General features: G+C 42.1%; 1 protein-coding gene across 1 annotated transcript in view; it reads right to left on the reverse strand.

Annotated features, from left to right (window-relative positions):
* rpgrip1l (RPGRIP1 like) overlaps nt 1–15,009 on the reverse strand; it is a 31,530-nt gene that overhangs the window by 9,630 nt on the left and 6,891 nt on the right. Inside the window, 11 exon segments of the mRNA XM_079603488.1 lie at nt 38–127; nt 427–794; nt 2,371–2,737; nt 4,965–5,104; nt 9,317–9,769; nt 9,857–9,974; nt 11,592–11,771; nt 14,112–14,162; nt 14,371–14,477; nt 14,552–14,691; nt 14,843–14,916. Of these exon segments, the coding sequence (XP_079459614.1) occupies nt 38–127; nt 427–794; nt 2,371–2,737; nt 4,965–5,104; nt 9,317–9,769; nt 9,857–9,974; nt 11,592–11,771; nt 14,112–14,162; nt 14,371–14,477; nt 14,552–14,691; nt 14,843–14,916 (2,088 nt within the window).

The raw sequence follows: 15,009 nt of genomic DNA on the forward strand, positions 1-15,009 counted from the left end.
GATTACTGGTAATAGTGATGCTTGACTTTTCTTTGACCTGTTTTTCAAGCTCGGTGACGTCCACAAAAGACACTCTTTTAGCCGTTGATTTTGGTAGAGTTCGCTGTCTGGGTTTGGGCAATGGAGTCTAGAATGAAGAGCAAGAAAAATAATATATTCTACAGTGAAACCAGAAAAAGCATTCAACATTGATTTCTGTATGGCCCTGGATGCTGATTGGTCGATGCAATGCTCCAACTGTGTTAAACACCCAATAGTTTTTATAATAATAAAAAAACACCTGTTCACCACCTACAGTGCGTAGTAGTGACCCAAAGTGGGCAATTATTATCTATATATTATACACGGCTATATCATCTTTCACATCATGAATCATCTTTAAACAGTCAGCCAGAATGAAAGCGATAGGATTTGACATGGCATCACCTCAGAAACAGTGGGCTGAGGTATTAGCGGAGGGTCTTTGGTCATCAGTTGAGTCTCGGTCTCTGTTTTCTCCTTTTCTTGTGATGTCAGTCTCTCTTTTTTCTCCTGGTCTTGTGGTGTCCGTCTCTCTGCTTTCTCCTGGTCTTGTGATGTCCGTCTCTCTGTTTTCTCCTTGTCTTGGGATGTCCGTCTCTCTGCTTTCTCCTGGTCTTGTGATGTCCGTCTCTCTGGTGTCGTCCTGCTGGTGATCTTGGTCTGTTGTGTGGTGAGAGCTGAGGACGATGGAGGGAGGTACGAGAACTTCCATTTCAGTGTCACACTGATTTGGCCGCTGGGGAGTCCAGCAGGGTCTGTAAGCTCAAACATACCTTAAAAAAAATATACAAAAATGACAACAAAAATGAATATTAAAAAGGTATCTATATGCTAAAAATAAATAAAACTCTTAATCAGTATTCTTGCCATATTTTCCTGCACAAAAAAATATACATAAACATCTCTAAAGTGTCAAAAAGTCCCCCTGTGGTGAAAATCAAGTTTTTAATGTTGTTCATGTCTATGTGGTGTTTTTAATATGCTTTAAGACAAACCATGAGCAAATTCATAAGTCAACACTATACGAGATACGAGGGTCCGTGGAAAAAGTGTAACGGCTAACTTGGATAACATGTGCCTTGATAACCAATCACATTAGAGCATTGTCGTCATTGAAGTGTGACAGTCCATCACTGTTTGCGGATACCATAGAAATAAAGAGGAAGTGCCATAAACTCAATCCTACCTGTCGCACAATTGTCCGTAACTTCTCTTATATATTTTTTTTTGGGTGTAAACTCTAAGAATAGATCAATCCAAAAAGAATGTTTAAGAGCAAAAATGTTGAAGATTAACTGATAGGCTGTCGATTCATTAAAGGATAATTCCAGTATTTAACACCTTGAGTCTATATTGTAGTTTGTTTTGGATGAACAAGAGTGGTGGACAACATTTTTTTGACAATGGTTCCTCTCTCGAGTTTTTGACTATAAAAGAATTGGCCATGGACCCATTTAACATTGGAGTCAATGTGCATGTCCGAAAATGTCATTAAAACAGCCAATAATGTTCGTTTACAAAACTGTTAAACTCACCGAGTGGTTAGTGGTGTTCGTTGATGATTATAAACAATATATCGTCGCAATATATGATTCCAATCCGTTTATTTTGCTATAGTGGAACTATTTTTTCAACAATGGGATTTTACAAAATGACGAATAAAACACGACAGAAACTGTATTTCGCAACACTTTTTGGTTCTGGAACATCAACTAACATCACTAATCACTCGGTGAGTTGCACAGTTTTGAAAACTAATGTTAAAGGTTGTTTTAATGACATTTTCGGACATGCACATTGACTCCAATGTTAAATGGGTCCATGGTCAATTCTTTTATAGTCAAAAACTCGAGAGAGGAACCATTGTCAAAAAAATTTTGTCCACCACTCTTGTTCATCCAAAACAAACTACAATATAGACTCAAGGTGTTAAATACCGGAATTATCCTTTAAACGTTAAACTTAAAGGAACATGCCGACTTTTTGGGACTTATGCACCGTATCCCCCAGAGTTAGATAAGTCCATACATACCCTTCTCATCTCTGTGTGTGCCGTAACTCTGTCTGACGCACACACTGCTAGCCTAGCTTAGCACAAAGACTGGAGGTAAACGGCTCCAGCTAGCATACTGCTCCCAATAAGTCACAAAATAACGCCAACATTTCCCTATTTACATGTTGTGATTTGTATAGTCACAGCGTGTAGCTAAACCCCTGGTTTAGGAGTAAACTAGTATTTAAATTATCTTAATGCTCACTAACAAGACATAAAAGCTCTTTAACTTCTGAAAATCCATCAAATTCATTCTATGTAAAATGATATCATTAAGACCTATTGTTTGTCCTCACCAGTGATGGTTTCATCGTGTGCCAGCGAGATGAGCGGTACTCTGGCCTTCCCCAGATACAGCTGGTTCTCATCATCTAAATCATCAAACACATACAACACCAGAGCCTCTGACCTCAGAAACGCATCAAGGTCAGAGTTTATGGCCACTGGGAAGACCGTGTGATCTTCAAACTGTGGCTCATTGGTGGAGGATATGATTGGCGTATCATGGTCAGGGAAGTCGTAGAGTTTGTAGATGACGTAGGGGCTGGGTTGAGTGTGAGGAGCTCTGGATTTGAGATTACAACATAAGTGTACGGTGACGTTTAGTTCATTTAGATCACCATCTATCAATGATGAGGAACTGGCGACAGGAACCGATAAAGCCTGAAAAATAAAGTAAAAAGATTAAGTAATTTTGGTATGTGTAAAAGTAGGAAACCATGCAAGGAAGGGTTACGACAGTAACCCTTGTTCCCTGAGAAAGGGAACAAGACACTGCGTCGGTGATGACACTATAGGAACACCCTTCAGCGCAGCGCATCAGAATTCATGAATGAAACTAATCCAATCCTATTGGTGTTGCGTGATGACGTAGCGTGTGACGACATAAACGGATGTGTACAAAGTCACGCCGGCACACAGCAGAGTTAGCTTTGCTATGAAGCAAGTCGCTCCAGGCGGGGTGTGGCATGGCGAACCGACGCAGTGTCTTTTTCCCTTTCTCAGGGAACAAGGGTTACAGTTGTAACCCGAGACGTTCCCTTTCGAGGGAACTCGAACTGCGTCAGTGACGACACTATTGGAAAGAGATACCCACTATGCCACAACGAAACCCACCTGTCCCAGTGTGAAACTGTCTCCAGGCACAACTAGGACGAGAACACTCGTGCGCCGGGTGTAGAGGGAAGGTCCAGACTGTAGAATCTCATGAATGTGTGCGGAGTGGCCCAGCCAGCCGCCTCACATATATCATGGATAGGTGACCCTGAAAGGAGGGCTTTGGAGGACGCCATGCCTCTAGTAGAGTGAGCCCTCACGGCCATAGGTGAAGGCAAATTGCGCACCTGATAGGCCAGGGAAATAGTCCAGTTGATGATGGTTTGTTTAGAGGCGGGGAGCCCTTTCTTAGGGGACCCGAAGCACACCAGCATAGGATTTTCGAACAATCACTGAATAATATTTAGCTTGATATGCCAATCCTTAATATTTGGTGTTTTAAATGCCAACCCTTCTTCATCCGGTGGGTAGTAGGCTATTACTTTTGGTTTGCGCAGTGTAATTCACAGAATTGACTCCTCTGCTACCAGCCTCTGTCACGTACTGTCTCGAGCTTGTGATTATCGCAAGTGCACAGCTGAGAAGACAGTGTAACAAAAAGTAACGTTGTGGCGAATTGAAAAAATAACTACATTCCGTTACCAAATTTTCAGTAGTAGCGCGTTACACTACTTTTTACACGAAAAAGTAGTTACGTTACTGTAAAGTACAAAGTTACAAAGTAACGCGTTACACACAAAACTGCTGAGGAGATACCGAGAGTGCCTGGAGATCTCCTACCCTCTAAAGAGAGGTGATGGCGAGAAGAAAGGCCATCTTGAGAATCAGGTTCTTGGCCTCGGCCGACTCCAGGGATTCGAAGGGGGCCTCAACCAACCCTTCGAGGACCACTGCCAGGTCCCAGGGTGGGAACCCTGGTGCGAGTCACAGGTCTCATCCTCCAGGCCCCACGGAGGAAGTGTACGACCAGCTGATGCCTCCCCAGAGGCAACTCGTTGTGTAAATCTGTAAAGAACGGCAGAGACCGGCGTAAAGGCTGTGCGCGGTGCTGCAGAAAACGCTTGTCAAGTTTGCTCTTGACTCGCGCTTCCTGCCTCTCTTGTGGCCAACTAATGTTCAGTTTGGCCACAGCCCGCATCACAACCTCCACAAGCTCTTTATAATTAGGCGCAGTTTGGACTGAGTGGTGTGTCTCGTCCTCGGAATCAGACAGCTGCAGCAGCGGGTCCACATCATCCCGAACGGGAGAAGCCGGGGGGCTCTCTCCCGAATGGGAATCTGAGCTATTAGATGAGGATCGGGAAAGTGCCTCGGCAGTCTCGATCCCCTCTACTAGCTCTCTTTGCGAGCCCCACGATCGAAGCCGCCGCACCGCCTCGCCGGATGCGGGACCTGAACCGCGGGGAGCGCAAACCTGGCCGTCTTCATTAAAAACAGTCAGGTGGGAACGCAGCACTCTGATGGACAGAGATTCACAGTGGCCGCAAGCAGCCCCCTCGAGGGCTGCCTGGGCGTGCTGCATTCCCAGACAAGACACACACATCTCGTGTGTGTCCCCACCCATAATATAGCGTGGGCAGGGAAACACACACTTTCTGAACTGCTCACTTTCCATAATACAACACCAAATAGGACAGACTTTGTTGCTAACTCTTTGTTGTGACTTTGTACACATACGTTTATGCCATCACACGCTACGTCATCACGCAACGCCAAAAGGATTGGATTAGTTTCATTCATGAATTCAGACGCGCTGCGCTGAAGGGTGTTCCCATAGTGTCGTCACCGACGCAGTTCGAGTTCCCTCGAAAGGGAACCGGTGAATAAACAGTACCTGGCTGTTTCTCGTGCTTGTGTTGAGGTAACCAAGTGCTTTGACTCTCTCCTTATAAAGGCGAATGGCTTGTTCCATAGGAACTCTCAGTTTGAGCCAGTACTCCAGAGTACCAAACACCTGGATCTCATCTGTAACACCTACAAACAGATGGAGAGCACTTGTTGATAGTTGTATGGTGCTTTTAGGCCATTTAAATCACTTTCCACTTTCATTCACTCTTAAAAATAAAGGTTCCAAAAGATGGTTTCCACATACCCCTTTTCCACCAAAGCATTTTGAGAGACGGTTTGGAGCCGGTGCCTACTTGCGAACCATTTCTTTGTGTTTCGACAGCCAAAGAACCGGTTCTCGGCAAGGAAAATTGGTTCCAAAGTGGCACCAACTCTTTGCTGGCCTAGAACCGTTCTTTTACCACGTCATGCTTACGTCGGGGGCTGGGGGCGGGGTTATTGTGACCAACAACACGACGGGAAAGGTTGTGACCGCCATTGCTAAAAACACAAATGTGTTCTAAACGCCTTCTTCTGACCCCAATGTAGGATCGCAAAGCCAGGAGAAACGTTTGCAGAAAGACGACGTAGTCCGCCATTGTTATTGTTATGCTTGAAGTTGGCGCAAGCGTTTCTGGGAAAGCTAAGACGTATGGCGACGTGCACAGTGACGTAACGACGTCGTTCGCTGGGCTCTCTAGTCAGTGGAAAAACAAACGAAGTTGAGCAGCTGAACCAACTTTTAACCAGCACTAGTTCCGAACCCTTTTTTGGTGGAAACGAGGTAACAGTGATGCCATAGAAGAACCATTTTAGGTTCTCCAAAGAACATTTCAGTGAACAGTTCTTAAAAGAACACTTTTTTTTTCTTAGCGTTAAGAACATCTTAATAATCAGAAGAACCTTCTTTGACTATAAAGAACCTTTTATGCATTGAAAAGTTTCCATGAATGTTAAAGCTTCTTTAAGGAAATATATGTCAATAAAGAACCTTTATTTTTGTGTTGTGTTTTGTGGGAGCAGCTTGGGCATTCTGCTAAACTTTGCTTTTCTGTGCTCCTCAAAAGAAAGAAAGTCATATAACCAGGGTGTACAAACCTGCTCATGTAGGGCCACTATCCTGCAGAGTTTGGCTCCCACTTTCCTCAACACATCTGCCTGGAAGTTTCTGGTATGCCTTGCAAGGCCTTGATTAGCTGGTTCAGGTGTGTTTAATTGGGGTTGGAAATAAACTCTGCAAGACAGTGGCCCTCCAGTAGCAGGATTGAACACTGGCCCTACAGTAGCCAGACATGGGCAGTATTTCAATTAAATGTATTTTAAATACGTATTTAATTACTTTAGTGTATTTTGTAATTTGTATTTTGCAGGTGTGGAAAAAAAAAAAGTAGTTTGTAACAAAATATTTTGAGGGAGTGTATTTAGAGTATTTCAAATACTTAAATACTTAAGAAAAATCACCATATGCTTATCACCATAGTAAATGATTTTGCCATATTTTCGGTCTGATGTTGGCAATGGCAATGTCCAGGTTAGATGCACGAATATCACGTGACACCCTGTAGACTGGGCTCCCTCCACTAATCAAGCTGCTCTTTGTGAGATTCAACACCACTCTGCCATCATCAGCACCAGTTGAGCGTCTCTTTTCTTTTGCAGGCATTGCAAGGGGATTAACTCCTGAAGTATTGGAGAAGTTGGTTGTACTTAAAAACAACTAGCCTAAATGACAATGGTTTAGTTTTCTCTTGTGTAGCATAGTTGTGTTATTGCTACTATTTCTGTTATTGACCTTTCAATAAAGTTCCTCATTAAAGCTGTTTTCCCCTCCCTTAGCTAGCCTGGCTCCGCCCTCCTACGTACTTCCGCTCAATTTTAATTTTCCTTCAGTACTACGTCTGGGATTGTGGTGTATTATTGGGTTTCTTGGGGACTCTCTGTCGCACTCTAGAGAAATGACCGTATAGACCGGCGGAGAAGCTCACAGGCAATCGAGGGGGCGTGGAGGCATAAAGTCTGATAAAGTCAAGCGAGATGCCCATAGAGAGTGATAAAGTTGCTCCTGCTGCTAGCTCATGGACAGCTAATGCTCACGCTCTCCGTCTCTGCGAGATTCGGAAGGGAATGTTTCAGATTTCTCTCGGCACAGCTACTAGAAGACTGACAGCTGTCAGACAGGTTGCTCACGTCACATCTACGTCGGCAAGCTCAGTTTGAGCCAGCGCAGTTCGCCCGGCCATCAGGAAGTGATGCTTCTAATTGACTTCAATTTTCTCCGTTGAAATCTATGGGGTCGCTGTATCCAGTTTATATACTGTCTATGGTTTTCTCCAGTCAATTTTTTACCGGTCCAATCGGCGAACAGAGGGCGTGGCTGAGAACGATGACGTTGAGGTCGTGTGCTAGTTTGAGTCGTCATACGTCACGACCAAACATTAGCGATTGGTTATGGCAGATCCAGAGTGGCTCTAGGCAGATCCAATAGTTTTAAACTTCAACAGAGGACCCGCCTACAAGGAAGTGAATGCTTGTCAATGGAGAGGCCAGACTCTCTGTACAAATGAAATGTGCGAGAGTCTGGTAGAGCCAGACTATCCCTTAGCCAGTGGTGAGGAAATGTCTCTCTACGCTTATTCAAGCCTTAAGGCACGAGTAGAGTAATGGTGATAATATGGCTACGTAGCCTACATCAAACACGTTTTGCTATTATAAGGGCAGCCTACCACACCATTGATGTGAACTTGATGCCATTTACATCAGAAGGAACTATTTCAGGCCCTGTAGAGATCTAGTGAAATGCCCATGCTTTTTTATTTTGCTACTTCGCCATTTTGATTACACATTTCTCATATTTGTGTTATTGACCTTTCAGTAAAAAAAAAAAAAGACTTAAGATTGTTGTGGGAGTATTTTTGTATTTTCAAAATACTAATTACTTGTATTTTATTTAAATACATTTTTCACATCAGTATTTTGTATTTTATTTTGTTACATTTCATGAGCCAGTATTTGTAGTTTGTAACAAAATAGTTTTTGATGTATTTGTGCCCACCTCTGACAGTGGCAGGATTGAACACTGGCCCTACAGTAGCAGGATTGAACACGAGTGTCATAGAGGTTTGGAACTACAAAAACAGTAGAGCTGCACAAAATCACCTGAAATCGTGATTTGGCTTAGTACGATTATGAAATCTTTAATTAAATAAATATATGCACAGCATGTTAGTTAAAGGAGAACTCCGGCCAATTTTTAAGTTAATCTTGATCGTTATACCTTTGTGAGTTCTGTCTATAGAAAAAAAAAAACGAACCGTATTGGTGCTTGCAACACGGAGCTGCTACCGCTAATGCCCAGAGCTCCACTCAGCTAAACGGCAGTTATGGGGGCATATTCATAAAGAGTGTTTTTGTGCCTCTTAACAGACACAAAATGCAATTAAAATGTCTGTCCAACATGAACAGGGTCCTTACATGACAACAAGATGCGTTTAGCAACTTAGCCATTGTTTAAATTCACCTAAATAGTGTTTTAGACGGCTAGCTGTAGTCTCGCGCTGAAGTCCCGTGGGAACTCCCGTTGTAGCCGGGAAAAGGTAAATAGAAGTTTGCAGGTGGAGGAGCGTCGTGTGTGTGAGAAGAGTGTGTGGAGGAGCGTCATGTGTGTGAAGAGTGATGATCGGAGTTGCTCACAAATGAAGAAGAAATGGTTCGTAAAGTAACTATGGAGAATATAGAAGATTTTGAACACATGGAAGCGGCTTTTGAGTTTGATGGTCGTCCTTATTCATTCGAACCCGAGTATACAGACGAAGAACTAGCCTCACACTCTTCAGTCAACAATACCTTTTCCGGCTACAACGGGAGTTCCCACGGGACTTCAGCGCGAGACTACAGCTAGCCGTCTAAAACACTATTTAGGTGAATTTAAACAATGGCCAAGTTGCTAAACGCATCTTGTTGTCATGTAGTGAGTGGGAGCTCTGGGCATTAGCGGTAGCAGCTCCGTGTTGCAAGCACCAATCCGTTTTTTTTATTTTTTATAGACAGTACTCACAAAGGTATAACGATAAAGATTAACTTAAAAATGCCCGGATTTCTCCTTTAAGAGCGGCTCTGTGATCAGTAGTAAATGTTGCTCGTCCTTTGAAAGAACTGCGAGTTTGAGAGTTTTTCAATCGTAATTTTAACCAGAATAATAATTAAAAAAATTAAAACGCAATTAGATATTTTCCCAGATCATGCAGCCCTAAAAAATGGTGAGTAAATTTTCATTTGAGTTAAAATTTCCTTAGATATCAACCAAAAAAAACAAAAACATATTGGTCGACCTCAATGTCAACAGACAGTCTAAAGACTCACCAACTAACTGAATGGTGCCAAACACCTTTCCATCTCGTTCCAGTAGTTGATTTAACCTGAGCTGACCAGCGGCCACCGTGCGGAAACTCAACCCCTCGGCGAGCTGCACCTCCACGGTCACAGAGCTGGTGTGGAGATAGTTCAAAAAGAGCTCATTCACTCTCACCAGATATTGAGAAGTGAAGCTGTACGCTGGACGGGCGCCTCGCACCACAGCTGTGGACTGCAGCTCGAAGTCGTAGAAGGCATATGTGCAGAAGGTGGACGGATCTCTGTCCTTTAGACCCTCTACAGCTTCAGGAGCGAACTGCGCTCTCCCCAAGTGGATTTCCAGAAGGTTCTCGCCTCGAGCCAAGTGGAGGGGTCCATCAAACTCATCTGTGACGTCATCAGTGGTGACATCAGGTCTGAAAACATGGGTCTTGGTTCCATACGCAATGTCTTTCATCTGGGCTGGAAGGACACAGGAAGAATTAGTTTTACTAAGCACAACTGGGAAACATTGGGAATCGGAAGATCATGTTTTGGATGCAGCTAAACCTTCAAGTTTCTTTATCTTGGCAGCTCTCATGTCCAGAAGCTGAGCCAGCTTCTCTGTCTTCAATTCATATTCGAGTTTCAGATCGTCCATCGTGCGAGTGACCACTCCAACTTCAGCCTATAACAACATAGATGTTTAAATGCATTAGCCTTATGTGACCAATAGCTGTATATGGAGAAGTTAACATGAAATTAAGTTTGTAACCCAGTGTTGCAATCGAGACCTGCGGGTCCATGTCCAGACCGAGACCTTAATAGGTCGAGTCAGAGTCAAGACAGATCCCAGAAGAGGGTCATGTCCGAGTCCAAATGCTCCCAAGTCCATGGCAAGACCGAGAGCCTGAAAATATGAGCTCGGACTCGAGACGGACTCTACAAAACTGCTCCATAATGTGGTGTATTTTCAAGATATAAAATGTAGGGCATGACCTATTTATCCACTGGGAATCGATTTAATTGTGAAAAGTGGGCGTTCCATACCAAAATTGAGTCTAATTTGGAGCTAAATGTGACTTTGCAGTTGATAGTGCACCTACTTTTGAGGAGGCTAAAGGTCAATTCGCCTTTGGCTAAGCCACACCCTAGAATGTAGATTGACCAATCACAGCGCAGCCAAGAACGAGCTCCCACAGAGGTCCGACACTTTTTCACAGCGCTCCATTGACTTTAAAACAGGCGTCTCATATTGTTGGTCTCGGCAGGCTATTACCGTCGTAGTTTTATCAGAAATATGGTTAACCGTTGTGCCTGGGGCATTTGTAACACAGATACGCGTTTCCCAGAGAGGTTGGAGGGGGGTGTCCGTTTTTTCCCTTCCCAAAACCGAAGTCAAACCTGACAAGTGTCGTCTTTGGATTAAACTGTGTGGACGTCCTCAGTCAGCGAAACCCCTCAAGGATCAACAAGCACACTTTTGCTCTAAGATACATTTAGCTTTTAACCTTACTGTGAAGTTATACGAGTTAGACAGTTTTATGCTGGTTTAGGTTACGATTTCGGTTCTCTACCCTAATTGTTGATACGCTAGCACACGCTGCTAATAAATACAACTTTATACTCGCGTAGTCCGTTTGATTTGTAATAACGATTATAGAAAGTGAATAGAGACCTACCCAGCTTTGCATGAACAGTGTTGCTCTTGATATTGTGAGTCCCAGCCTCCGTCTCCATTAGGATATGCGGTAGTTCATTTTTTGACTGTGACCGTTATGCTTTTGCCTCTATTTGGTTGCCTTGTTGTTGGTTGCGTTTCGCCGTATGTCTTGAATAAAGCCTTCGAACGCACACTGCAGCCCTTTTGCCTACTTCTATCGGACACTTTATTTGCTGCTTTATAAAAGTTTGATAAAATTTCAGCAGGAAGAGCCGTCACAGCATAAGCCATGTTGATACCAAACCAGAACCCAGATGAAGTTGTCGGAGGTAGCAACAGTAACTAAGGGGGGCGGGGCTTAGCCAAAGGTGAATTTAATCCTCCAGTGCATCTTGACATATTGCCAACGGTAACGTTTCTTTCAAATCTTTTGTTATTTTCCATTATTTCTGAAAGAATTATTACATTAAAGTTAACCAGCAACAACAGCATTGTGTTAATCCAGTAAAGAGGATATATTTTGTGTTAATCCAGTAAAGAGGATATATTTTGATTTCATGTTAACTTCTGGATAAAAGATAGTGATAGTCAGAAGATTATATATAAGGTCCGTTAGACTCTCCGTGTAAGGATTGATCAAACCTGATAGTCTTTATTGATCTTATGTTGGATGATGAGCATGTTCCTGGTCTTCTCCAGCTCTTGAATGGTCTCAGCATGAGTGGCCTGCATTTCCCTCAGAGATCGCTCCACGTCCACTTTCACATCTTCTTCCACCTTCTCCAGGAAGCCAAGCTCTCCGCTCTTCTGACTCCTACGAGTCTAAATGGGCATTTAAAAAAAATCAAGACAGAGAAAAACAATGACAATTTCTATTCAAATATTAAGCTTAGCAGTATACACTACTGTTCAAAAGTTTGGGGTGGGTATGATTTTTTTTATGTTTTTGAAAGAATTTGTAAAAATAGCTGCAAGCAGCAATTATCGGGGCCAAGCACAAAGAACACGATAAGTCATGCCAACATGGCTGGGAGTATCAGACCAACTGCAACAACGACCAATTAAAGACATTGTAAGATGATTTTAGGCAAAATGGCTGAAATATCATAAATATAGTCACTAGTAATTTGCTTTAATGGTTTATCACTTTTGACCAATAGGTGGCGCTGTTACCAAATTGATGCATTGTTGTCAGTGTGAGGTGACATTGACAAATGCACAGTTTGGTGTCAATATGCCAAAGCATTGCCTCAGAATCGTTTTGGCATCATGCCATCAAACGTGTTTGCGGTATACAAAAACAGTTTGGTGCATCGACAACTTTTTTGCCGGCATGGTCTGAAGAAGATACGCTTAGATTTTTGTGAAAATTGGACAAATGGTCTAGGAGGAGATAAAAAAAGTAGGTTTTGAAAGAAAATCAAGATGATGGACAGGAAGTTTGGCCGACTATGGCAAAATTGGTATCTATGGTCTCGGCATGACCCACAAGGTTTTAATGACCACAAGGTTTTAATGAACACAAGGTGGTACTGCCCCGAAACTTTTAGAGTACCTTAAGGGCATGGATCCGAAGACACATACTGAGTTTCATAACGATACGCTAATGCGTTCTTAAATATAAAATTTTAAGACAAAATTCAAAATGGCCGACGCCCAAAATGGCCGATATAAGAGAATTGGGCATCGTTCGACTTGGCATGCTGCACTCAATCTAAATGTCTATTTTTCTCCTGACCACTAGGTGGCACTGCGCCAAAACTGTGCAGGTAACCTCAGGTCATGGTTGTCATAACACACCAAGTTTGGTCAGAACGCTAAAGCGTTACAGAGATATAGCCTCACGTTCATTTTGGCGGGCACTTCGTCGAATTCGTTCGCATGCTATTTAGAGAACGGTTTGACAAATCAACTTGAATTCCATAACTTTTTGCCAGCATGGTCTGAAGATGGTCTGAAGATGATCTGGCTTAATTTTCATGAAAATCAGAGCAATGGCCTAGAAGTTGTTTTAAAAAGTTAGGTTATTTGGTAAATTCAAAATGGTGGAAAAATGTTCACGATGGGAAATTGCGTCATATGGTCAATCGAATAGTCTTGAGCCAGGGAAAAATTATTTAAATTCTAGAAAGTTGTTTCTAATTTCTACAGTTCAAAAGTTATTAGCATAAACGTAAGTGCAACTTGCACAGATGGTGGCGCTAGAGTGATTATGTTGGAGATTCCAAATTTGCTATGGTGACAGTTCTGACTGTCCTCCATCAGTGTGTCAGATTTCATAACTCTCCCACAAGTGGTTCTATGGGCTAGCATAGACTTGCAGAGCGGATGAATAATAATAAGTAGAATGCCAACGATTACAAAAGGTACTTTCGGTGCTTAACTAGTAGGGCTTTGACTCCGAACTTCGTTATTCGAATATAATTTCAATATTTAAAAAAAGAATGATATTCGAACGAATATTAGGCAGCCTTTAATATTCGAACCTGTCATTTTTGTAAATGTGTTTGCTTGTAAACGTTGTTTTCAATTCAGATTCCCCTCGAATTTGAGGTCCCCTCGAAAACGAGATGTCACATATCAAGGGGTTTTCCTCTTAATAATAAATTCTAATTCAGATTCCGAGGCTTTCTCACGCCGGGTGAAGTTGTGAATCGCGAGCTCATTAGCAAGGCAATTATTGGTCATATGGGCTCCTGTAGGTGACGTTAGCGTCCTGGTTAGTTTGTATCCCAAAACAATGGCCGCGCCAGCGCCTACAACAGGCACGCTTGACGAGGAGTTCGAAATCTACACTCCTGACTGGCTTATTTTTATTTATTTTAGATAAGAACAATGGATAAAAACCTGTCGAAAGCATACTGTTTGGGTTTAATATGGGGTCTGGTTTTTAATTTGACAAAAAACAAGTCGTGACAGTGTGTTTTTCTTCTGAAAAGATCATTGCCTGCCTATTGACATTGAGTGATACACTGCCCTCTGGTGGACACCTTAAGTTTGATACCAATATAGGTCTCACTGAAGGCACAAAATATTATTAATAAATGTTTGAATATATTCTAATATTATTAATATTTATAAACAAACGAACTTCGAATATGATTTTTGGGCAAAAGTCAAAGCCCTATTAACTAGTTTGGTAGTTTCAAATACAGTATTTACCTTTATAAGCATCAGGGCTTCACTGAGTTCAGCTGCATCTATTTCACTTTCCTTAAGAGAAAAGTATCAGATTCAGGCATCAAATAAAACCATCTGTATTGTTTTCAAGTTTTGTATTTATTTTTTAAATGGCAACTTTCTTCATGGGTGAACTATTGAAGAATGTAAGAATGTAATATGAAAAATGTAACAATTTTTTTATTTTTTATTCCTTCAAATGACTGTTAAATCTCTTACTGCTACACATATTAGACTTTACCTTGGTAAAGAACTTCATGCGATCTTTAATTTCATCCAGGTGTTGTTTCTGCTCCAGGTAACGCAGTTGAAGTTGCTTGTTTTCTTGCATCAGTTTTTCATTTACATCTTCAGTGAAAACAAGCCAACAATGAGTGGACACAGCAGCCGTTTCAAGCGCCTGCAGTCATGTGTGCGCTTACCTCTCTCTGCCTTGATCTTATCCAGGATCTGGTTTTTATCAGTGAGGTCAGATCTTAAAGCCGTCTCCAGCTGGACGACCTGCACTTTGAGCTGCTGTTCTCGGATCCTCCACTTCTGCTCCTGACTCACGTCAAACGCACTATTGCAACAGGAAAAACACATTCAGTGATTGCAGAACGCTCACACACAATGATAGGGACTTCAATTCTTAATGCATGAGCAATTATAATAGTGATCCGCTAGCAAACACCACTAGTAAGTGTTATACTCCTCCTTTTCTATCTTTTCACCTTTTCACAAATTTATCACAGTTTTCCTTGAGCAAGTCTCTCTCCTTTTCCAAATCTTGGATTCTCTCTTGTAACTGAAGAAAGACAAAAAAACAAAATCAACTTTTTCAACATTTTCGATATCTTAATAAAAAAAATGTATATATATATATATATTAAGGTGGAAA

The sequence above is a fragment of the Phoxinus phoxinus genome (genome assembly GCF_949152265.1).
Source record: "Phoxinus phoxinus genome assembly, chromosome: 25".
NCBI classification, from domain to species: domain Eukaryota; kingdom Metazoa; phylum Chordata; class Actinopteri; order Cypriniformes; family Leuciscidae; genus Phoxinus; species Phoxinus phoxinus.